Genomic DNA, 22,955 nt, shown 5'->3' with positions numbered 1-22,955 from the left:
TTTTAAGTTGTAAACATTAAGCAAAGAGGAACATATTTGACATTGAGGCCTGCAGAAATGACAAGGAATTTTTATGACTCTAGGTACAAGATATAAAATATGGCTGCTATTTCTTCTAATTCCATTCAAACAAGTATTGCATAAGGTTTCTAGCCTGATCTGTCAAAGTTTGAACTAAAAATAAAACAATTCTGAGTAGTGAAAGTGAAACAGATTATTGCAGTTTGCAGATAGAAGTTCTTAAAACACTTCTTTCACTTTTAAGGACAAATGCTATTATACAAATGTAAAAACAGTGGATGTATCAGATTAATGATAACTAATATTTGCCAAAAATCTGAGAGTATTACAGAGAGATCACCTCATATACAGTTTTTGATTGATTGACAATATTGAATACTGTAGATGGGCCATTTGAATAAAAAAATTTCACCATCTGTCGCATTTTGTTTGCGAGATGTAAGGAAGACTAGTTATTTGGGCCAGGGTAACTTACATCTGATCTGCTAGGGCCTGTTTTGTCGCCTCCTTCTCAGGTTTTCGGCCCTCAAAATCACAACCTAAAAGCCCAGAAAACCAAAATAGTTAGCATTGTAAGAAATTAATTAGTTTTTTCAATACATCATTTTTGTTTAAGGTGTCTCACCAGTTTGCACGTATCTTAACTAATCTTTGATGGATGGTAGGTGATCATTTTATGGGACTAGAACATAAAACCTCTCGATAACTTACCGAGAAGTGACCCTTTTTGAGGATTTATTTTTCTTTTGAGAATATAAAAAATATTCTATTTTTTATTGAGAAAAATTGTACCAAGTAAACCAATAAAGTCTTTATCATCTTTAGTCAGTTTCAGCTGAATTTTGTGAAATAAAGTTACCATACTTAATGTTTTTCTTTTGCTTTCCTTGTTTAAGTTATGATCACTCGTGACAAGTATTGAATGTAACATGGACCAATTAGTAAAAGTGTAATAATCTTAGCTTTCGTACCTAATTTAATTTGATACCTTATAATATATACACAATTTGATACCTTATAATATATACACCAATTTAGTACAAGGCTCATTAAATACAACAAAAAAAATCATCAACATTATTAAAAAAAAAATAAAAATGGTGTTATTGCCCTTTGTACCTAACTCTGATACCGAATAATATATTGATAAATCTCGTATAAAAAAATATGCTCATACTACCACCAAAAAAAAAAAAAAATGTCCTCAAAATGTCGTCACATAAATGGGCATGATCCATGCACTAAACCCCAATTGCCCCACCATGCTTGAAGCGTATAGTGGAATCCACACACACATCTTCATCGTCTCTCTCTTTCGGTAGTCAATTACTACATAGAGACAAAGCCACATCAAGTCCTTCTAAACCTTCTCTCTCTCTCTCTCTCACAAGTTTCTCAGAGATAGAGCCATGGCGGGTTGTATGGGCGATACTGATCGAACCCTGGCGTGCAGAAACAGCGAAGCCGCGGCTCATCTCAAGTTCATATCAATCTTTATCATCTTCTTCACGAGTGTCATAGGTATCTCTTTACCAGTTGTGTTGGCCCGCTTTTTCCAAGGCAAACCCAGTTACGATAAAGCTATTTTGATAATCAAGTGCTTCGCCGCCGGTGTAATTCTCTCCACTTCTCTTGTCCATGTCCTCCCAGACGCTTATGAAGCTCTCTCTGATTGCCAAGTAGCAACAAAACATCCATGGAAAGACTTCCCCTTTTCGGGTTTGGTTACTTTAATTGGCGCCCTGTTGGCTTTGTTCGTTGATATAACTGCAAGTGACCACGTTGAACATAGCCACGGCGGCGGCGGCGGCCATATGAGTCCTGATAAAGAGATTTACTCGCTCATCAGGGCACATGACGAAACTGTAGTTCCGGCGAAGAAAGGAGTTGAGTTGGGGAGATCAATTGAATTGGGTGAACATAATATTGTTATCAGAGATAGAATTGAAGAATTAGCGAAGCTTAAACAGAAATTAGTGTCACAAGTTCTGGAGATAGGGATAATATTTCATTCAGTGATAATCGGTGTGACCATGGGGATGTCTCAGAATCAATGTACCATTAGACCTCTCGTTGCTGCACTTGCGTTTCATCAGATTTTTGAGGGTATGGGCCTCGGTGGCTGCATCGCTCAGGTAATCTACTTAATTATCTTATTCAACTGATTAATTGATCATCAGATAATCTGCTTTTTTCTCTTTTATTTTGATATGGTGCGGTAAAGCACCATTAAATTGAGTGAGATATTGGCCCCACTTAGTGCATGGAATTTTGTCTAATTAGCACTATTCTGATTACGTGGCTATCTTTTTCAGCTTTAGATTTTAGAAAAAAGAAAACCAGAGTGGACTTTAATTAGTGATCCACTATTGTTTAGACTTTTTCTCTTTAATTACATCAGGATCGTTTCAAAGACATTAATGGTCTTGTCTCATCAAAGAAAAAGTTGCAGAGAGTGTAAGAATCTGATTTCCAGCTAGTTAGCGTATTTCTTCAAACTTCTAATGCCATGACGAAATAAAAATGAAAGTCTGAAACTTGCACGTCTCTCTGGTATAAGATTATCTGAAAGTAGCTATATTTCTTGAACATTTAACAAGTTTTAACTGATCATGAATTAATGGTGAGAAATATTATTGAATGCAGGCAGGATTCAGTATTGGAACAGTGGCATACATGTGCTTCATGTTCTCAGTGACAACGCCAATGGGGATAGTTTTAGGAATGATAGTATTCTCAGTGACAGGTTACGATGATAGCAGTCCTCATGCATTGATAATGGAAGGCCTTCTGGGATCTTTATCTTCTGGAATACTTATATATATGGGTCTGGTGGATCTCATTGCTTTAGATTTTTTCCACAACAAGTTGATGAGTTCTCAGGCATGGTTGAAGAAGGCATCCTTCATTGCTTTAATTCTTGGCTCCACTTCAATGTCCATCCTCGCCCTTTGGGCTTAAAACTTCTGTTTTAATTCTAATAAAACAATAATCATGTAAAGAAGGAAAAAATATTTATGGCTTACAGTTTGCATCAGAATGAACTGTATCATTGGTGGCCATATTGTAGCCATTTTCTTCATTTGTGCCCACATATATGTGTAGTTTATCTCCAATATGAGCCACATGCACAGACCTAATGTTGTGATGAAATTAATGGTGATTTGAAGCAAGACTCAAGGAATCTTTAATTTCCTGGAATTGATCATCAATAAGGCACTATCTAGTGATCAAACTGATACCTGTTCATCATAATTGTAACACCCCAGTCCACAACCGACCTAATACTGTCAAGATATTGTCTATTAAGACACCTAGGTGAGGTGGCCCAACTCTGAAAACCTTTCACGGTTTTGCTTAAACCCAAAATGCGTCTTGACATTTAGAAGATTCTCTTGGTATTTAACCAGCTGAGGTCCTTCATTTCCAAATGATGTGGGATGTTTCAATAATATAATTAGGGAATAGGTTTTTTATTTAACGATTTTTTCTCTGATTATTTAATTAACATCTTTGGCATGAACAAATTGATAAGTAAATGTGCACCTAAACATAAACTAGTGCATCATAATACAATGAAAAGAAAGGATTAATGCTCACTTAGCATTAATTAAGTGTTAGTGTGTTTACTTTATTTTGATTATTTATGATTTGGAAAATGATAGAGTCACCAAAAATATACATTGAATCTGTACACCGAATGACGTGACAAAATCTTGACCGTTGATTAATATTAACTGATAATGAATAAACGGTCAAGATTGTATCACGTCATTCGATGTACGAATTCGATGCGTATCCTTCGATAACTGTAGCATTACTTTTATGGTTTTTAGTTTGCTTTAGTAGAAGACTGTGATTGCAATTAGTTTCACTAACATATACAAAAAACCCACAATAGTGTTACAGTTTTATATATTCACAGTATTTAAATATATTGAATGAGTTGTGAGCAAACATCAAGGTCCCGTAGCTCAGTTGGTTAGAGCGTTGGTCTTATGAGCCGAAGGTCGCGGGTTCGAGCCCCGCCGGGACCAGGATTTAATTTTTAATCATTTGATTTGGAAAACTTTAGTTTTGTTTTTGGTGATTTGTGGGTACTACTATGAATTAGCTAGCATGACATTTTGATTTCATAATCTTTATTGTTTAATCATTTGATTTGTAGTAAACTATGAATCAAAGCATTACATTTAATCAATTTGAAGCAATGAAGTATGATTTTGGGATGTCATTATATTTGTTGACGTTTGATTTTGACACCAACAACTCGTACGTGTAAAATGCTAAGATGCTCTTAAAAATTACACGTGAATGATTAATGCAGTAAATAAATAGAAGATGATTCTTAAGGTGGTTTGGATGCTCAAAGTGAATCTTACGTCTACTGTTTTTGTATATATGAGAGATTACAATCAAGTCACGTATAGCAAGTTAAGATACAATTAGAATATAGTTTTTGCTATCAAAATCCTGAAAATGAGAGGGAGAGTTTTCTATTTATAGTTGAGGGATTCAAGATAATGATTACAAGTCTGTAAGTGGGTAGATACCGTACAATTTCTACATTGCTTCCCATTGACTGATTACATAGAAGATATCCTTAAATCGCGTAGGGCTTAGACAGGTTTGCAGCCCTTATTCACTTATAGACAAAACTTGAATCTGCCAAGTTGATGATAGTTATATTCTTTTTGTCTTCGAACGACGTGACAGCTCCTAAACGATACAAAGCCTTCATGAACTCTGATTGATGCTTGCTGACGTAAGCTTGCGTCAGCCCTGTATTTTTAGGCATAACAACATTCAATTATTTAAATAGAAATCGGATGCAATAAGTAGAAAAGATAGGCAAAACACTTTCCTACAAAAGAACACGAAATCCCTTTATCAAGAAAAGATGGCTTCCTCTTCATTTTGGTGATGTTATTTTCTCTGCTCATCCTCATCACCCTTCTTCATTATGTATAATATTGTATGGATTTAGCACCAGCATTTTCATGTGTCAAATAATTCAAGGGCAAGAGCAACCACCAATGCTATAATCTTTTCACCGGCGCGAGCGCTAGGTGGTGGCGCCAGAAGATCATCGTCGCCAATTGGGGTGGAGCCGAGTATCATCAATAGCTTGCCATCCTTGGATCACAACCAATAATAGGGTTAGGTTGGAATTATCAGAGTGCTCTCTATAATATGTCTTGGTGTTTTTGAAAATAAAGATTTTTCCAGAATGTCAACATGCTTATCATAGTGATTGTCTTGACAATTGGCTCACCCTCCATTCAGGCTGCCCTCTTTGTAGAGCTTCTCTTCAAGTCATCTACAACTCTGTCAATTAATTAATGGTTTTCTATTATTTAATTTGGCTTAAATGAAGGCCAAAAAGAATCTTGAAACATTGATGCAATTACTTCCCATTTAATTCAAACAAAGTAGTATGCATTCGTAAATCGTATAACAGATTAATTCCTCAAAAGAGACGAGCGTCAGAAGCTCAAAAACAGACAAATTAACTTAAAACAGCCATAACTTTGAGGCTCATAAAATATCAACAAAAAGCTTGTTTCGAGTCCAACGACATGGCAACCAAACAACCTAGTTTGGGGGTTATTTTCGGACCCAAAATCTACTGTTTCGACATGTTTCATAATCGTTTAAGTTTTCTACGCATTTTTGATTTTTTTTTTTTATTAATTTTGATTTTATTTTCTTATTTATTGGGAGCCTTTTAAGATTAGGCCTCATGACCATATATGTTTATATTATTCGTTTTTGGAAATTATTTAATGATTATTCAGATTTTACTTCTTCAAATTGTTTATCAATTTTAGAGGGACTAATTTTCAAAAAAAGTAGTACGCATTTGTTTTAGTCTTGGATTCATATTGAAGAATCAAAATTTGGTCTAATAAGAAGAAGCAAATGGGGCAGAGAGGAGTGGGACATTGAATGAAGGTAATTAATATATATATTAAAGCACATCCACCGCGGTAGCCCTTCTTTCTTTGACCGTTCTGCTTCACATAATAATTAATTGAACACGACGAAAATTGCAACAAAACATTGACCACAAAACATGGAAGACTGTACCAAGAGATTTCCCTGATCTCATCACCATACGAACCCCGTCACCAAGTTTTAGACTCAGACTTTCAGACTTCCCTTCTTCATCCTCATCATCAACCATTATAATACAGTTTCTTTTTTTCTTTTTTTGACGTAGAATTGAATGAACTTTTCTTCATTTTATATTAGCTGTAGAAAACGTAATCTAGTCTTCTTGTTATAAGAAAACATTATGGTATTTTATAGTCAGCATTACTGGGGTCAAGTCACCCTATATTGGCAAATGGCAGCCATACCGGGCTTCAAACGTGATGAAGTTGAATCGGTATTTTGTTATATCCAATTAAGATTGAAATTCTCATCTATAATATAGTGAAAGATAAGAAAATGCATGAAAAAGAAGAAGAAAAAATTTGATCAGACAGTTGAAGTTATAACCTGGCCCAATGGGAACTATGAGAAAGATGATACTAACAAGTTTAAAGAAATCTATACAATCGATCTAGTTACAGTAAACACTGACAAAAAGATAGCTGAGTCTCTCTCTCTCTGTCAAAATGCTATGCATCTAATTCATTGACACGATCTTTGGATGAAGGAAACACTTTGCATTCAGATCGATTTCTACTCAACATTCTTTTCAAAGAGCACCCCAATGAAGAAGAAGAAGAAGAAGATGTTGATGGTGATGTTACCTCAACATTCATTCTCATAACATCCTGATCATCACTTATCTCACAGTTCGATTCTGATACATTACTCAGTCTCTCCAATCTTGACTCTGCTTCAACCACAATCTCCAACAAATCCCCACCTACATTCTCCATAGAATTATTACTCACATCGTTCTCTACTTCATTAACAGTGCTGGAAATAGCAGCATTCTTGTCACCAACAACTGGAGCTCTACAAATGGGACAACTGGAGTGAGAATGCAGCCACATATCAATACATTCAACATGAAAACAATGGCTACACTTGGGTAAACTCCTACCAACATCATTATCTTCAAACCCACTTAAACAAATAACACATTCCAACCCTTGCTTAGATTCATTTGAGGTGTAAACAAACAGCGGAATCGAAGCAATCGAGGAAGGTTCAAGACCCTTTGAAGGAGACGAATATAGAGTTGCAGTAGTAGTAGTAGTAGTAGTAGTATCAAATGTGAATGTATGGAAATGATGAAAACGATGAGCGGGGCGTAGGACTTGAGAAACAGAGATGGAGTTTCTTCTTCTTTGACGAGCTTGTGCTAAGAACCACTTGGCGTAGATGTGAAGAAGCAACACAAAGAGGATAACAAGAAGTAAAGAAACCACAGCTGCAAGCATAACGTTGCTGTCGTAAGAGGAAATGCTCTCCACCAAGCGGCTCACTGCGTTTAATGAGTCAGAATTAGAACTCGCCATTGCTGCTGTTAATTGGAAGGGGAAGATTGGTTTAGACAGTGTTGTACTTTGCAGTGACAACAAAGTGAAGTGAATGTGATATAAATATATGTGAAGTATTGGTTGGATTTTTCTTTTTAAAAACTATTTTTATAATTTGATATATTCATTAGAACATAGGAGAATAAGATACCAAACCAAAACGTGAAGACAAAGTAAAAGGCATTGAAAAGATGGATTGAATTATGGGGATTGATTGTGGGAGTTAATTAAGAGTTTGAGTGTAGAATTAGGATTTAATTAACAAGTGTTTTAATTTTGTTGTAGTTGTTGAAGTCAATAGAGAATCCCATAATCCAAGGAACTAATAAGAAGAGTTGTTTTTGTGCATGGGATTGGAAAAAAAGGTTGAATATAATGAAGGTCTCGTGAAGGCGACGGCAGTCAGGGATGGGGATACTGGATTCATGTGACATTGTTTAGGGATCCCAAGACTGAACTACATACGTCTTTCATCTCATCTTTCTAAATACTTTTATATTTTTCAGTGACCTTTTTTTTTTTTTTTTCTTTAATGACTAAAGGTGTTTAAGCTAACTTATGCATACCTCAATTAATATTTAAGTGAGCTTATGCATATATCGACTAAATAAGAGCTCCAGTTGTTACTCCTATTAACACCCAAAAAACGAGTTGAATTTAAGATCTCTTGAATAATATACCCAAAAGTCTCTATTGAACCGTTCGGTCACCCAGAGATAATTCCCATTTACTTACTTTCACTTCTTTTTGTGTCTTTCTTCTTTGATATAATAACATCTCTTTATACAAATCTTATGATATGAACCCTTGTAATTTATGAAACCCATTTGAGATTTGATTTTGTTTTGTATAAAAAGGGTAGGGTGTGTACTGTGTAGTAGGGTCTGAAATAGGTGAGGAGTCAATTTGAATGGGGTGGGTTCAGTTCAGGGGCCACATGTGAATCTAACAAGACAAAGGTTCTTTTTTGACTCATCATCCATCAGTCCACTGCATTTTGCTTAAGACCAGGACCACGCCTAGTCTTTTGCTTAGCTTGCTCCCAATTCAACTCCTATTTGCATCTTTTTTGGCTGCATGTTTTCAGTAATTAATCATAAACTTTACAACCGGTAGCCTCGTGACCTACTACTGCCACTGACCACACCAATGTGTACAATACCTGTGAGACTTTAGGCACTTTTTTTAATTACTGATTACTCTCAGGGTACGACCATTTTAGACTTAAAAAATAAATTCGTTCACACCCCTACCTAACGTTTGTAGCTGCAGGCCAAACAATCTTCTTCCTCTGAAAAGTTCCCAATTCCCCGCACAGCTTTCGGAAATTAGAATAAACATTGAATCTACAGCAAGGAAGAGTGGGATTTATGAAGAGCACTTGGGTTTTGTTTGCCCAAGAACTTAAATTCATTAAATAGTATCGCATTTCTAGACAGGTTACATTTTCCTGATGAATTGTGATTAAACGAATGGAAAATTCCCTCGGAATTCAGTTATTAAATTACAAACTTGAGTGTTTTCGTTAAAGCGTGTCATACTTGGTTTGGTTCAGTCCATGAGTTTGTATCGTTTCTCTTGGACACCGGTAACTCCCATCTGTATCTCGATTATAGTATGAAGCGGCATCTGAAAATAGGAAAAATGCTTCTGTTAGTACAAAACTCTTACAGAATTAGGCAAAAATGCACAAGCCAAAATCCTAATACAACTGTTCCATCCTAGTGTTTTGGTGTTTCTAATCTTTAAGAGAGAAACATCCATTGAACTTTGCGTACTAAACAATTTAAAACCTTAAACAATACTAAGTCTTAATATACATGCAACCATTGTACATCCACTGGAAAAGAAGAGTTTTGTAGCAGCAGTAAAAAAAATCAAATCAGTATTGCATGTGTGTATCAAACATTACCACAACATTGTAAATTTACCCAGATGGGGAGCAATGCTGTTTTATCCCAATCCAAGTACATGCAAGCCACATTCAAGGTTGCATGCAGTTAAAAGAAAATATACAAAGAAGTACCATTTTAAATTGTGCATAGATTACCTCGATGTGGGGAATTTCTTTGAGAGGCCTATCAGCAAAATAAGCATATAATGCTCTTAATACTGCCTGCAACATTAAAGAAAAAATTGAGATTATAAATATCTCATATATTGAAAATAACATGAGCTAAATAAACTTATGTATAACCTGATGAGATATCACCACAACTGGTGCCCTTTGTCGTTCAAGCTCAATGATTACAGGTTCAAGCCTGGATAAATGCGGGAAGTTAATTTCTTCTGAACAAGGTAGCAGACAAAATATTCAAAATCCTAGAAAAATAACAAACAAACCGCAAACCTCTGGATAACATCGAGATAAGATTCTCCACGTGGATACCGGTACCTCAGTTTGTCCTTCTTACGAGCGCTGTATTTACAGAAGAAACATGGAAACAAATGTGAAACTTCTGGACACGTAATTTTAATTGATCACAACTCATAAACAACCAAGCTCACTGAATGAAGTCTGACTTCAGCCATAATAAAAAAAGAGGATGAATTCAATCTTATCAACCAGAAAAGAAGAAAAAGAACTAACTCATACTCCTCAGGCATGTTCTTCCTTATCTCTTCATATGTCATTCCATCACAAACTCCAGCATTTATCTCATCAAGTGCACGCCATTGTATCTACAAAAAGATCTTAAGATTAGTTAGAACCCCCATATTTGATTATAAAGTAATGTCTAGCTTTAGGTACATATATTACCCACCCAAGTTGAAATGACGTTTTCACAGATTCACACTAACCTTGGGAAATCCAACAATTGGACTTGCTGTCAAAATTGTCCTCTGCAGTGTGCTAGTCCATATCTAGACCACAGCAATATAGAGGGGAAAGAAAATTAACTCATTTGTCATTATGACACTAGGCATTTTATTGATAAACAAGACTGTTCAGATATTCCAAGAAACATTATAATTAAAGTTAGTCATAAAAAATATTTCAAGTCTTGAAAAGTAAAACAATATACTATTGTACAGACATGGCCCAGATATTTTCAGTTATTGGAACCCAGTGCCCAAATTCTTCACAAAGCCAATCTACAACCTCACTATTTAACAGTATGGAAATCCTTAATTAGGGAAAAGAAAAATTAACAGTCGCCACTTTCAAACATATCTGAAACTTAAGCATAAGATTCTAAAAGACAGTTCTAGAGCAAGTATAGTTTTGTTTGCCAGCAAAATGATATAACAAGATTCTATAAATGTCTTTCATGTTAATTGTGAAGGATCACCATACAGCATTTTTTTTTTCTTTGGTTTTAAGTAATAATACAAAATAGAACTCCACATACAAAATTAATCTTTTATATTCCCTAAACTTACAGAAGCAGCCCTTTCAGATTTCAATCGCTTCTCGATGAAGTTAGCAAGTTTCTTTGCATAAATTTCTCCTTTGTCACTGTCATAACAAGTTACAATAACCTCTGTAAGTAAAAAATGCATAGTCATTCAACCAACTATATAATTCATACCAAAAGAAACCATTAGGAGATTTCTGACTTCTACACAAGCTGCTAGTTTCCTTTTCTAAAACTAAATAAGACTGCAACTCAACAACAGTGTAACTCTCTATGATAATTGACAGAGAGTTGGATGCATCCACATTAGAATCAGAAGCAAGCTGATGCAATTCACTTCGTTTTTATTTTCATTGCAAGATGCCTGTCACTAAATGATAAACAAACATCCACCAAACGCCACAAGTAGGGCTTCAGAAATTATCATTTCAGTAGGGTTTTGGACCTACAAGGTGCCTGATCAAAGGAAATTGGGATGGCACAGTTGGAAAATGCCAAAGTGAACATTTGTAATTAAACAACAGAACATGCAAAAACCCATCATTGCATCATTGCAGATAAAGAGATGATGCAATTTTTTAACCATGCAAATAATTCATTTCCAGAGTAGAAAGATGAGAATCACTCATATCCTTCTAAATTTAATAAAATCTTCACCAAACATGTCAAATTTGAACAATCTGTAGAAAATATACCTCAATACATTGTCACCCCCAATTCTACCTCTAACATTATCCCGACTCTCTCCATGCCTAGTAAGCAATATTGGACGGGGTGTAAGATGTGTATTCACCTGCAAAAGATGTGAAAAAGTATAGACATTAATGTTGATATATATTATGGATATTCAAGTATAGATGTATGCAAGAACCATGGACATATGATCCATGTCTGTTGAGGATTCCTCCTTTACCTCACAGTGTTACTAAAGATAATCTAATAAAAGATTGATGTCATAATATCATGTACTTTTAAGTCAATCCTTCTCCAAACTATATATATCACTAAAGCTAAGATAAAAAGCTTTCAGCGTTTCACACTCCAGTAAAGCTATTTATATTCTCAAATCAAATGCTTTACATCTAAAGTATAAAATGATAGACAACTGAATATACTTTTATTTGGCTATGTTTCCTAAAAACAAATAGAAAAGGATAAAAACTCACAATATTTCACATTACAGTGGGATCTAGAGAATATACAATATAAGCTAAAGTTCAACCTGACAACATTTTTAATTGACCAACCTACCAAGAAAAAGACGATTCGTCCTGGAAGATAGCCGCTGATATTGTTGACCTGAAGCAAACTATCAGTTCCTTGTAATAAATATCAATTCAGGTACTACAATATGGACAAATTAGATAAAAACTACAATAAAAAGTACAAAGAGATGCATGTTCATCTAACAAACTATATTTTGAAAAAGAAGGGGGGGGGGGGGGGGGGGGGGGGGGGGGGGGGGGGGGGGCACGGGTTGGGTTGGTTGTGAAAAGGAGAGGTACAGTATGGGCCATTTTCCAAGAAAGAAGAACTGAATGCTACAACTCTACAACTACCTAAGTCCACAAGAAAAGTATTTCTTTACCACCATTAACAAGTTGTTTATTAAACATACTACAATGTCCAAACACAGATTTCATGAAACAATACAGAGCTACTAATATGAAATATAATATATACTCAGTTGGGCCTTTTATATCAATTTTCGATTGAAAAACAACATTTCACAAGGACTAGAATATACACCAAACTTATTAGAACATCTATAAATTCCTTATAGCCGAAAGGTAATATACAATGTAAAACTTACTTGTAGTTGTCCACCATGTCCACTGACCATATCAATCATTTTTATATAAGAGCCTTCTTCTACTGGCTCATAAACCTAATAAAAGAAACATATGCATACATCTTAAATGTTGTAAATATTCACAAAGAAACGATTTTACCAAGACCAATTATTAGAAGTATATGTCAGAACTTTACCTTTTCATAATTAGCTAATCGATTTTTGAAGTCTTGTAGTCCAGCTTCAAAATCTGGCCTGTAGAATAACACCAATTTCGAAGCAATATATACACAAATACCATTATTAGGTAATGAATATACATTGTTTAATCCAAATAAAACAGCAAAGGTTCCAGAGAGTATCCATACTGTTCAGCATAGTCAGGGCTTTGTTGAATTTTCAGACGTATGTTTCTTAAAATAATGTCTCGATCATTGCAAATTGTTTCCAAAAATATAATCTGCAATGAGAACGAAAAAGATTTATGAGAAGGTTGAACGAAATATATCATATTGACAGTCAATACCTTACTACCAGTCAAATTTTGGTTATATTCTTAATTAAGGTCTCTCATGGGGACATACACCAACTCTTAGATTCCTTGAAAATTATTCCAAATCACTAAAAATAGCAACTAACAGAAGGATCAAAGATACACAAAACCTCTATCAGAAAATGATACTTGAAATCACAACTTCATCAGCGAAAAAGTTTGAAAAAATAAATGAAGCTTCACTTTGTTTGAATCCTGACACAGTAACTTCTATCTTTTCTACTAAAACATTGCAGTATGAACCTGGCCATTTTAAGGCTTTCCTTTTTCTCTCTGTAACGCTTTTGATGTGAACATAGCTAAGGTATTTGATGTGAACATAATGGCTAATACAAAGATTCTACTACAAAATTTAACAAGTAATGGATCCCTTGTCCTGCATAAGCTGCAGGTCTAATACTTCACTTAGCGAGCATATTATTTTCCTGTTTGGGAATTCTTAATTGTCTGCATATAACATGGTACCTTGCATTTTCCTTCTGCCATTTTCATCAGCATATTCCTTCGCTCCCTCATACTGTTAGTAGCATCAAATATTCCAACCTACAATCACATAAGAAATGGAAGAAAAATTTGATAGGAATGGGAAGGGAGGGGGAAAAAACTAACACTTAAAAAACAAATATAAAGACAACTTACCTGGCCACCTTCTTGCATCCAGGATATCATATCCTCCATTGCCAGGGCTGCTACCTAGCAGCATGCGATATATTAAACTATGTACAAAGAAGAAGGTTAATATGGTATATGCATTTACCAATTACCCTAGAAAATGAAATTCAGTCGTAACAGCATTTATAAGGCAAAGTGAGACATTGAGGGGTTATCGTCCAATATCTAATAGCTATAAGCAATTATTATCGTACTTAACATAATATAACATGCAATTGATCTCTTTATTATTTCTTCAGAGCATTGCTATTGTGCTTTTCTATTTTTCTTTTTCAGAAGAATTACAGTGGGATATTGTATTTGAGGGTCAAAAGTTAAAGCAATAATTTCTTAACACTTAAAAGAACCATAATAGTGATTATTCCAAAAAGGGACTAAAGCATAAAAGTATTCAATACAATTAAAATGCACAAGTACATATATAATTACCTTTAGAATTCAATGAGTTTTCATTGCTAAATCTCATGGGAAAAGCAAACTTTAAGAACTATAAAAAACTAAAATATCCAGTTTAATCATTCACAAAACTTATGTCAATGATTAATATTTTGCAAATAACAATAACAGTATATATGAATCTGACTATGCACTAAATATATAAACAAAGCCTGTTATAATATGACAAAGAATCCTCTGTGGATATTCACCTCATTACGTGCTTCCATGCCTTCAGGATTGTCAGCTCGAAAAAAGTCAGCAGACTGCATCAAACAAATGTGTCATACATAATATCATCTACGATAAAAAGACATCAGTCAAATGCAATAGCATAAATGATTAATGTTTAGCATTACATCATTTAACCCATAAAAGTCCTAGACCTACCAACATCAAATCCCTATTCTGACTAGCAAGAATTTACAGAGTAGTTGGTTCCACGGGAAAGACATCCTATCTGTTATTATTGAAAGAATAATTCTGAATATGTACACCAAAGGGAAAATTCTCTAAATTTTCATACTATGTGGAGATCTCTGAAACAAACATTAACCATTTGGCAAAGATTTCAAAGTGTTTCAATTTACATCTCTGCCTACAGAAATTTCTTCAATTTCTGGCAATCAAGTGATATGTTTTCTAAAGTCACCAAACGCACACAATGGTAAAAGATCAAAAGTACCACAGAAACATGGTTTGCAGCATATATAGGAGGCTACATGTTCCTTTTACATCTAAAGGATGTGTGCATGTACTCGTCAGAGAGAGGGAGTGAGAGAGGAAGATTGAAATAAACCTGGACAGTGTTATCAACTTTGTTTATAGTATTAGTAATATCAATAAACCACGCTGAAGGTCACTAGGTCAATTTCATCACACATGTAAAATCACACTTAAATTATAACAATATTCTGTTGCCTAAGCATTTGACAATATTTGATAAAATTCAAACCATAAGCAACTTAGTTGTACCTGATTAGTTCCTTGCTTAAGGCGTCGATACTGTTACAACCAAATGAAAGAAAGGGTCAAGTTAATTTCTCTATATATATTTTCTCCCCATTGAGTAAAGATGGAAGCATGAGCAAAATTGTGGTTGTAATAGATATAACCTTCCCAACATTGAAGTGTTTGGTATCATGCCCCAACCAGCGAAGATATCTTGTAAGTTTAGCAGCAGTAAAAGTCTTGCCTCGAGCAGGCAAACCAACCTGATGAACAAACAACTTGTTAAGAAAAACCTGTTTTTGACAGTACACATGGTTTAACTTTGTTGAGGTAATTAATAATATAGGTATTTATTTCCAAAATCCAACTTTCAGGCCATCTAAAAATGGGACCTTCTGTATTTGAATTTATCACACTATGTTAAAGACTAAATTGAGGAAAAGTGCAAAAAGGATGGCTTTAAATGATTACAAACTGACTCATTACTCATTAAGGAAAAATACCAGGACAATTGCCAAATGTCGATCCTCCTTTGGCCCAAGCATCTGGTCAGCTATAGCTGCAGCTGCAACAGCTCCAGCAGCTGCTGGCATTGAATTCTAACAATTAACAGAAAGAAAAATAAAAACGTCAAATGACCGCCAGAAACAGCATATAATATAACTTGCATAATATTCACTAAAAGGAGATATGTCCAGTAGTACAAACGTTGGTTTCATTATCCAATTTGAGGTCCATAGTGAAAGTACTTGCACTAGCTGATTTGACTAGCCTAGGAGATCCAACACCCCTATCCACAAAGAGTCCCCTGTAACTATCTTGTTTTTGCAAAGGAGAAAATGTACCCACTGACTTTGATTCACTCATCCCAGAACCAGAATACACCTTTGATGGGTCGGGAACAACGACCTCCATCTCCTGTGTAAAAATCATTAGATATAGAGTATCAGAGTAAGAACAGAAGAAGGAAAATTTTGAAGATATCTGCCAGCAAAGCAGAAAAACAGTTAGTAACAATAAAAAGTGTCCCATTCAAGAACTTGAGAATCAATATCTATTTCAACCCAACCAACCAGTGAGTTTGACCTAGACATGCTTATAGTTGTAAAATTAAAGTTCACCTTATAAAGATTGGACAGACTGCAAACTATAGAAAGTTGTACCAGCAATAAAATCGAAGGCCCATGTTAACATTTTTGCAGTGACATGGGCTGCATTATATTCTTCAAGACATACCGCAAAAAAAAAAAAAAAAAAAAAAAAGCAGAGATGCAAACCTATAGATGTCTATAAATTCACAAGATCAGTTGCCAGGATAAACCTTTATAGTTGCAGGTCGATCAGCAGAAATACCACTATGTGAAACACTGCCTGAGCCCTCAGCATTAGAGAAAACACCAGCATAGCGCAATGACCTTGGAGTCTCTGTATTGTTGGCTGCATAAATCTGACCTGAGTTGGCAGAAGTAGTTGGAGCTGGGACAAGATAATGTTCAAGATCAAGCTCCAAACTAGCTGAAGAGCCACTCTGCGTAGGGAACACACATTTTTGTAGTCAATATCACATAACCATCCACTCGAACATGATACTAAACTATACATACATGAAAACAAATGTTTGAAATTAATAGAAAAATGAAATCAACTAGAAAGACAGTTAATTTACTGTTATCTACACCGTTTAGACACTTTTAAAACGGTGAACATTACATAACTTTTTCAGGCTGGTTTTAGATATCATAGAAAACAGCTTCCAAGGTACAACAGTGATTAACAGCCTCAACAGACAACTTAAAACTTCTTTTGGAACAATATGAGTTAGAGTGTTTTGCCTCATCTGATGTGCTACTGTTACCCAACTCTTAGCTGGTTTTGAAAATTATGTTTGAGTCTACTCAATCAATAAACCAACAAAATGAAACACTGTTAGTTAATCATACCTCAGGACCCACTTGCCGCACTGAATTAATACTAACATCAGGAATTCCACGCACAGTTGAAGGCTGCAGGTTCTCCTGGTAAGCTCTCCAACTAGCCGCTAGATCAAAGGGTGAAACCCTATCTGCTTTAATGAACACTCGACTCTCAAGAAGTTCTTCACTATCTAACCTAAAAAACGCCAACCTCGCATCCCCTTGTAAGGTACCACCAGTGAGAACTCTGTTTGGACCCTCTTCAACTATGCAAGGCCCATTGCCGCACGTTGGCCTCAAAAGGAACTTGAAATCCAAAGTTTCTGTATCCAACACAAGACATGTAAAAGAAAAAGAGAGACCTGAAATCTAAAACAATGCACGTTTTACTTGCACCATTATATACCTAAATCTCCAAATCCTACCATGCACATTTTACTTGCGCCATACGTTAACTCAATTTGGGTTGTGACTTTGGCTCTAGTTATAGAAAGTGGTACATGTCTATATAAAGTAAGAATTTAAACTCTTTCATAATTTATATGTTAAAGTATTTTCACTGAGTTTCTAAACTCTATATTTTCCATTGTTTGAAATCTTGAAAATCAACATGTCCACTCAACTAAGTTTAGTTGTAAAAAGCATCTAAAAAGTACTACTATAACCATTAAAAGTAAAACTGGAAATAAAACAGGCTTTCAAAAAGAAGTTAAAATACTTCCAAAATGTTAGACTAAAAAATGCCTTTACATTTTATATTGACTATCTTTCTGTCAGCTTTTTGAGGAACCAAACAAAAGATACCAGCACAAAGAAATAAAATAAAAAGAAATAAAACAAATAGCATTCCTCATTCTTACCATGATTAGGAGGAACAACAAAGCTGAGTTCCCACATTGACGCAGATTCACGCTCCATTGGAAGCTATTCAAATTATTAAAACAAAAATAAAATTTATTAAACAAATAAAACAAAATCAATAAAACAGTATAAATAAAACAATTAGAAAAAGTGAAGTGAATATACAGCTTTAGAAGCGTCCCAAGAGCCAACGAGAGGGACAGAGCCATAAACGTGAGGAATAAGCTCGCCTTTAAGCTTATAATTCTCCATCTTTAACGATACATAGAGTTGACCACCAGCTTGGTCAAGGCTCTCCTCTCTCGCTTCGCCACCGTGGGAGCCACCGTCCTCTGTACTCTTCGACGCTCCCGTTCCCATTCTCAAATTCGTTCTCAATTAATGCAATAGAATTAAATTTTAGCAGCAAAATTTTGACGGTTTCCTGTCGATTTCAACCTTAGCCTTAAAATTAAGCACAGGAGCGATAAAATTGAGAGCATATTCAGTTCTTTATATTTATTTTGTGCCGTTTTGGATAAACGAGAGAGATTGAGAGATCGAGAGGAAACGAGGACGATGTTTTTGTCTGCGTTTTGCGTGTTTTGTTTTTCACGTAAACGGGCATTGGGCCGGGTCGGGTTGGTGCTTTGTCCTCGAGCGTTTTATAGTATTAGTAATATCAATAAACCACGCTGAAGGTCACTAGGTCAATTTCATCACACATGTAAAATCACACTTAAATTATAACAATATTCTGTTGCCTAAGCATTTGACAATATTTGATAAAATTCAAACCATGAGCGACTTAGTTGTACCTGATTAGTTCCGTGCTTAAGGCGTCGATACTGTTACAACCAAATGAAAGAAAGGGTCAAGTTAATTTCTCTATACATATTTTCTCCCCATTGAGTAAAGATGGAAGCATGAGCAAAATTGTGGTTGTAATAGATATAACCTTCCCAACATTGAAGTGTTTGGTATCATGCCCCAACCAGCGAAGATATCTTGTAAGTTTAGCAGCAGTAAAAGTCTTGCCTCGAGCAGGCAAACCAACCTGATGAACAAACAACTTGTTAAGAAAAACCTGTTTTTGACAGTACACATGGTTTAACTTTGTTGAGGTAATTAATAATATAGGTATTTATTTCCAAAATCCAACTTTCAGGCCATCTAAAAATGGGACCTTCTGTATTTGAATTTATCACACTATGTTAAAGACTAAATTGAGGAAAAGTGCAAAAAGGATGGCTTTAAATGATTACAAACTGACTCATTACTCATTAAGGAAAAATACCAGGACAATTGCCAAATGTCGATCCTCCTTTGGCCCAAGCATCTGGTCAGCTATAGCTGCAGCTGCAACAGCTCCAGCAGCTGCTGGCATTGAATTCTAACAATTAACAGAAAGAAAAATAAAAACGTCAAATGACCGCCAGAAACAGCATATAATATAACTTGCATAATATTCACTAAAAGGAGATATGTCCAGTAGTACAAACGTTGGTTTCATTATCCAATTTGAGGTCCATAGTGAAAGTACTTGCACTAGCTGATTTGACTAGCCTAGGAGATCCAACACCCCTATCCACAAAGAGTCCCCTGTAACTATCTTGTTTTTGCAAAGGAGAAAATGTACCCACTGACTTTGATTCACTCATCCCAGAACCAGAATACACCTTTGATGGGTCGGGAACAACGACCTCCATCTCCTGTGTAAAAATCATTAGATATAGAGTATCAGAGTAAGAACAGAAGAAGGAAAATTTTGAAGATATCTGCCAGCAAAGCAGAAAAACAGTTAGTAACAATAAAAAGTGTCCCATTCAAGAACTTGAGAATCAATATCTATTTCAACCCAACCAACCAGTGAGTTTGACCTAGACATGCTTATAGTTGTAAAATTAAAGTTCACCTTATAAAGATTGGACAGACTGCAAACTATAGAAAGTTGTACCAGCAATAAAATCGAAGGCCCATGTTAACATTTTTGCAGTGACATGGGCTGCATTATATTCTTCAAGACATACCGCAAAAAAAAAAAAAAAAAAAAAAAAGCAGAGATGCAAACCTATAGATGTCTATAAATTCACAAGATCAGTTGCCAGGATAAACCTTTATAGTTGCAGGTCGATCAGCAGAAATACCACTATGTGAAACACTGCCTGAGCCCTCAGCATTAGAGAAAACACCAGCATAGCGCAATGACCTTGGAGTCTCTGTATTGTTGGCTGCATAAATCTGACCTGAGTTGGCAGAAGTAGTTGGAGCTGGGACAAGATAATGTTCAAGATCAAGCTCCAAACTAGCTGAAGAGCCACTCTGCATAGGGAACACACATTTTTGTAGTCAATACCACATAACCATCCACTCGAACATGATACTAAACTATACATACATGAAAACAAATGTTTGAAACTAATAGAAAAATGAAATCAACTAGAAAGACAGTTAATTTACTGTTATCTACACCGTTTAGACACTTTAAAAACGGTGAACATTACATAACTTTTTCAGGCTAGTTTTAGATATCATAGAAAACAGCTTCCAAGGTATAACAGTGATTAGGAGCCTCAACAGACAACTTAAAACTTCTTTTGGAACAATAGGAGTTAGAGTGTTTTGGCTCATCTGATGTGCTACTGTTACACAACTCTTAGCTGGTTTTGAAAATTATGTTTTGAGTCTACTCAATCAATAAACCAACAAAATGAAACACTGTTAGTTAATCATACCTCAGGACCCACTTGCCGCACTGAATTAATACTGACATCAGGAATTCCACGCACAGTTGAAGGCTGCAGGTTCTCCTGGTAAGCTCTCCAACTAGCCGCTAGATCAAAGGGTGAAACCCTATCTGCTTTAATGAACACTCGACTCTCAAGAAGTTCTTCACTATCTAACCTAAAAAACGCCAACCTCGCATCCCCTTGTAAGGTACCACCAGTGAGAACTCTGTTTGGACCCTCTTCAACTATGCAAGGCCCATTGCCGCACGTTGGCCTCAAAAGGAACTTGAAATCCAAAGTTTCTGTATCCAACACAAGACATGTAAAAGAAAAAGAGAGACCTGAAATCTAAAACAATGCACGTTTTACTTGCACCATTATATACCTAAATCTCCAAATCCTACCATGCACATTTTACTTGCGCCATACGTTAACTCAATTTGGGTTGTGACTTTGGCTCTAGTTATAGAAAGTGGTACATGTCTATATAAAGTAAGAATTTAAACTCTTTCATAATTTATATGTTAAAGTATTTTCACTGAGTTTCTAAACTCTATATTTTCCATTGTTTGAAATCTTGAAAATCAACATGTCCACTCAACTAAGTTTAGTTGTAAAAAGCATATAAAAAGTACTACTATAACCATTAAAAGTAAAACTGGAAATAAAACAGGTTTTCAAAAAGAAGTTAAAATACTTCCAAAATGTTAGACTGAAAAATGCCTTTACATTTTATATTGTCTATCTTTCTGCCAGCTTTTTGAGGAACCAAACAAAAGATACCAGCACAAAGAAATAAAATAAAAATAAATAAAACAAATAGCATTCCTCATTCTTACCATGATTAGAAGGAACAACAAAGCTGAGTTCCCACATTGACGCAGATTCACGCTCCATTGGAAGCTATTCAAATTATTAAAACAAAAATAAAATTTATTAAACAAATAAAATAAAATCAATAAAACAGTATAAATAAAACAATTAGAAAAAGTGAAGTGAATATACAGCTTTAGAAGCGTCCCAAGAGCCAACGAGAGGGACAGAGCCATAAACGTGAGGAATAAGCTCGCCTTTAAGCTTATAATTCTCCATCTTTAACGATACATAGAGTTGACCACCAGCTTGGTCAAGGCTCTCCTCTCTCGCTTCGCCACCGTGGGTGCCACCGTCCTCTGTACTCTTCGACGCTCCCGTTCCCATTCTCAAATTCGTTCTCAATTAATGCAATAGAATTAAATTTTAGCAGCGAAATTTTGACAGTTTCCTGTCGATTTCAACCTTAGCCTTAAAATTAAGCACAGGAGCGATAAAATTGAGAGCATATTCAGTTCTTTATATTTATTTTGTGCCGTTTTGGATAAACGAGAGAGATTGAGAGATGGAGAGGAAACGAGGACGATGTTTTTGTCTGCGTTTTGCGTGTTTTGTTTTTCACGTAAACGGGCATTGGGCCGGGTCGGGTTGGTGCTTTGTCCTCGAGCGTTGCTGAGCTGGAATTTTGCTCACGTGTAAAGACGTTCGTTTTTGGTTTGCTTGGATATTATCGCCAACTCCAAGGGCGATTGAATGTGGTGGATAGTCAACGGTTACTCACGTGGCAACCAGTCATTATCTGCCACGCATTACGTTATTTTTATATAAAAATAAGGTCATACGAGGTGCCAAAGAATAACGTTATCCTACAATCCAATCTCACAAGCTCTGATCATAATCTTGAAGACGGCAATTCAAAATTGGTTAACTTATGAATGAATCTCGCTTGTTTATTATGAGTCTCGTATCTCCATTTGTGAGTTGGGTCTCATATTTTTATTTGCGAAATAACCAAATACGAACTGTCACATTAAAGATTATTTCTGATACTAAAAATATACCAATAAATTAATTAGTTAATTACAATTTAACATGCTTAATCTTTATCCAAATTTTTCTATCTTTTATTTTTGTGTTTAAGAAATTTGAACTGTAATTTCAAAATTCAATAAAAAAAAAAAAACTTTTTAATATTGATTTAGCATTGCATGTAACACATACCTCCTTAAGATTAAAAGGAAAAAAGTTTTTTTTATTTATTTATTTTTTATTTTATATTTTAAGTAACTAGAGTGTTCCGTTATGTTTACATGTATCTTGACAAATCACCAGGGTCTATTGAAATAATTTTTTTTTTAATCACTTAGATGGCAAGACT

The 22,955-nt window shown here is 35.2% G+C and overlaps 3 protein-coding genes and 1 non-coding gene across 8 annotated transcripts; 2 read left to right on the top strand and 2 right to left on the bottom strand.

Moving 5' to 3' along the window:
• Positions 1–1,263: 1,263 nt before the first annotated feature.
• On the top strand, positions 1,264–3,061 carry LOC116130265 (zinc transporter 6, chloroplastic). Its single transcript, XM_031416018.1, has 2 exons — positions 1,264–2,156; positions 2,668–3,061. The coding sequence occupies exons 1-2, from the start codon at positions 1,431–1,433 to the stop codon at positions 2,980–2,982; spliced, it is 1,041 nt and encodes a 346-aa protein (XP_031271878.1). The 5' UTR covers positions 1,264–1,430; the 3' UTR covers positions 2,983–3,061.
• A 923-nt stretch (positions 3,062–3,984) lies between these two features.
• Positions 3,985–4,058, top strand: TRNAI-UAU. The gene has a single exon. It is a non-coding gene; the product is annotated as a tRNA-Ile (tRNA).
• Positions 4,059–5,061: 1,003 nt separating this feature from the next.
• Positions 5,062–8,877, bottom strand: LOC116130160 (RING-H2 finger protein ATL63). Of its 3 annotated transcripts, XR_004128012.1 has the most exons (3): positions 8,774–8,877; positions 6,526–7,504; positions 5,062–5,157 (listed from the first exon to the last, which is right to left on the bottom strand). XR_004128012.1 is itself a non-coding variant. In XM_031415912.1 (2 exons), the coding sequence occupies exons 1-2, from the start codon at positions 8,859–8,861 to the stop codon at positions 6,648–6,650; spliced, it is 945 nt and encodes a 314-aa protein (XP_031271772.1). In that variant the 5' UTR covers positions 8,862–8,877; the 3' UTR covers positions 6,486–6,647. The 3 variants fall into 3 exon arrangements, 2 of the variants coding, with proteins under 2 accessions (XP_031271772.1, XP_031271773.1); XM_031415912.1 differs by lacking the exon at positions 5,062–5,157 and having other exon boundaries at positions 6,486–7,504; XM_031415913.1 differs by lacking the exon at positions 5,062–5,157 and having other exon boundaries at positions 6,486–7,465.
• On the bottom strand, positions 8,871–22,161 carry LOC116130159 (6-phosphofructo-2-kinase/fructose-2,6-bisphosphatase). Of its 3 annotated transcripts, none has more exons than XM_031415910.1 (23): positions 21,770–22,161; positions 21,604–21,667; positions 20,771–21,066; positions 20,151–20,357; positions 19,538–19,747; positions 19,333–19,428; positions 18,994–19,092; positions 18,854–18,883; positions 14,544–14,597; positions 13,864–13,917; positions 13,690–13,767; positions 13,040–13,131; positions 12,869–12,926; positions 12,693–12,767; positions 12,131–12,178; positions 11,575–11,672; positions 10,905–10,980; positions 10,323–10,385; positions 10,117–10,202; positions 9,871–9,939; positions 9,718–9,781; positions 9,571–9,636; positions 8,871–9,149 (listed from the first exon to the last, which is right to left on the bottom strand). In XM_031415910.1, exons 1-23 carry the CDS (start codon positions 21,962–21,964, stop codon positions 9,072–9,074), a joined length of 2,256 nt encoding a protein of 751 aa, XP_031271770.1. In that variant the 5' UTR covers positions 21,965–22,161; the 3' UTR covers positions 8,871–9,071. The 3 variants fall into 3 exon arrangements, with proteins under 3 accessions (XP_031271770.1, XP_031271768.1, XP_031271771.1); XM_031415908.1 differs by having other exon boundaries at positions 10,111–10,202; positions 21,770–22,160; XM_031415911.1 differs by lacking the exons at positions 18,854–18,883; positions 18,994–19,092; positions 19,333–19,428; ... (3 more) ...; positions 21,604–21,667; positions 21,770–22,161 and adding exons at positions 15,307–15,336; positions 15,447–15,545; positions 15,786–15,881; ... (3 more) ...; positions 18,056–18,119; positions 18,222–18,594 and having other exon boundaries at positions 10,111–10,202.
• Between the last annotated feature and the right edge of the window lie 794 nt (positions 22,162–22,955).

Source organism: Pistacia vera, unplaced genomic scaffold (assembly GCF_008641045.1).
Source record: "Pistacia vera cultivar Batoury unplaced genomic scaffold, PisVer_v2 Contig218, whole genome shotgun sequence".
Lineage (NCBI taxonomy): Eukaryota > Viridiplantae > Streptophyta > Magnoliopsida > Sapindales > Anacardiaceae > Pistacia > Pistacia vera.
The sequence above is the reverse complement of the archived record's forward strand: the minus strand, read 5'-3'. Positions and strand labels throughout refer to the sequence as shown.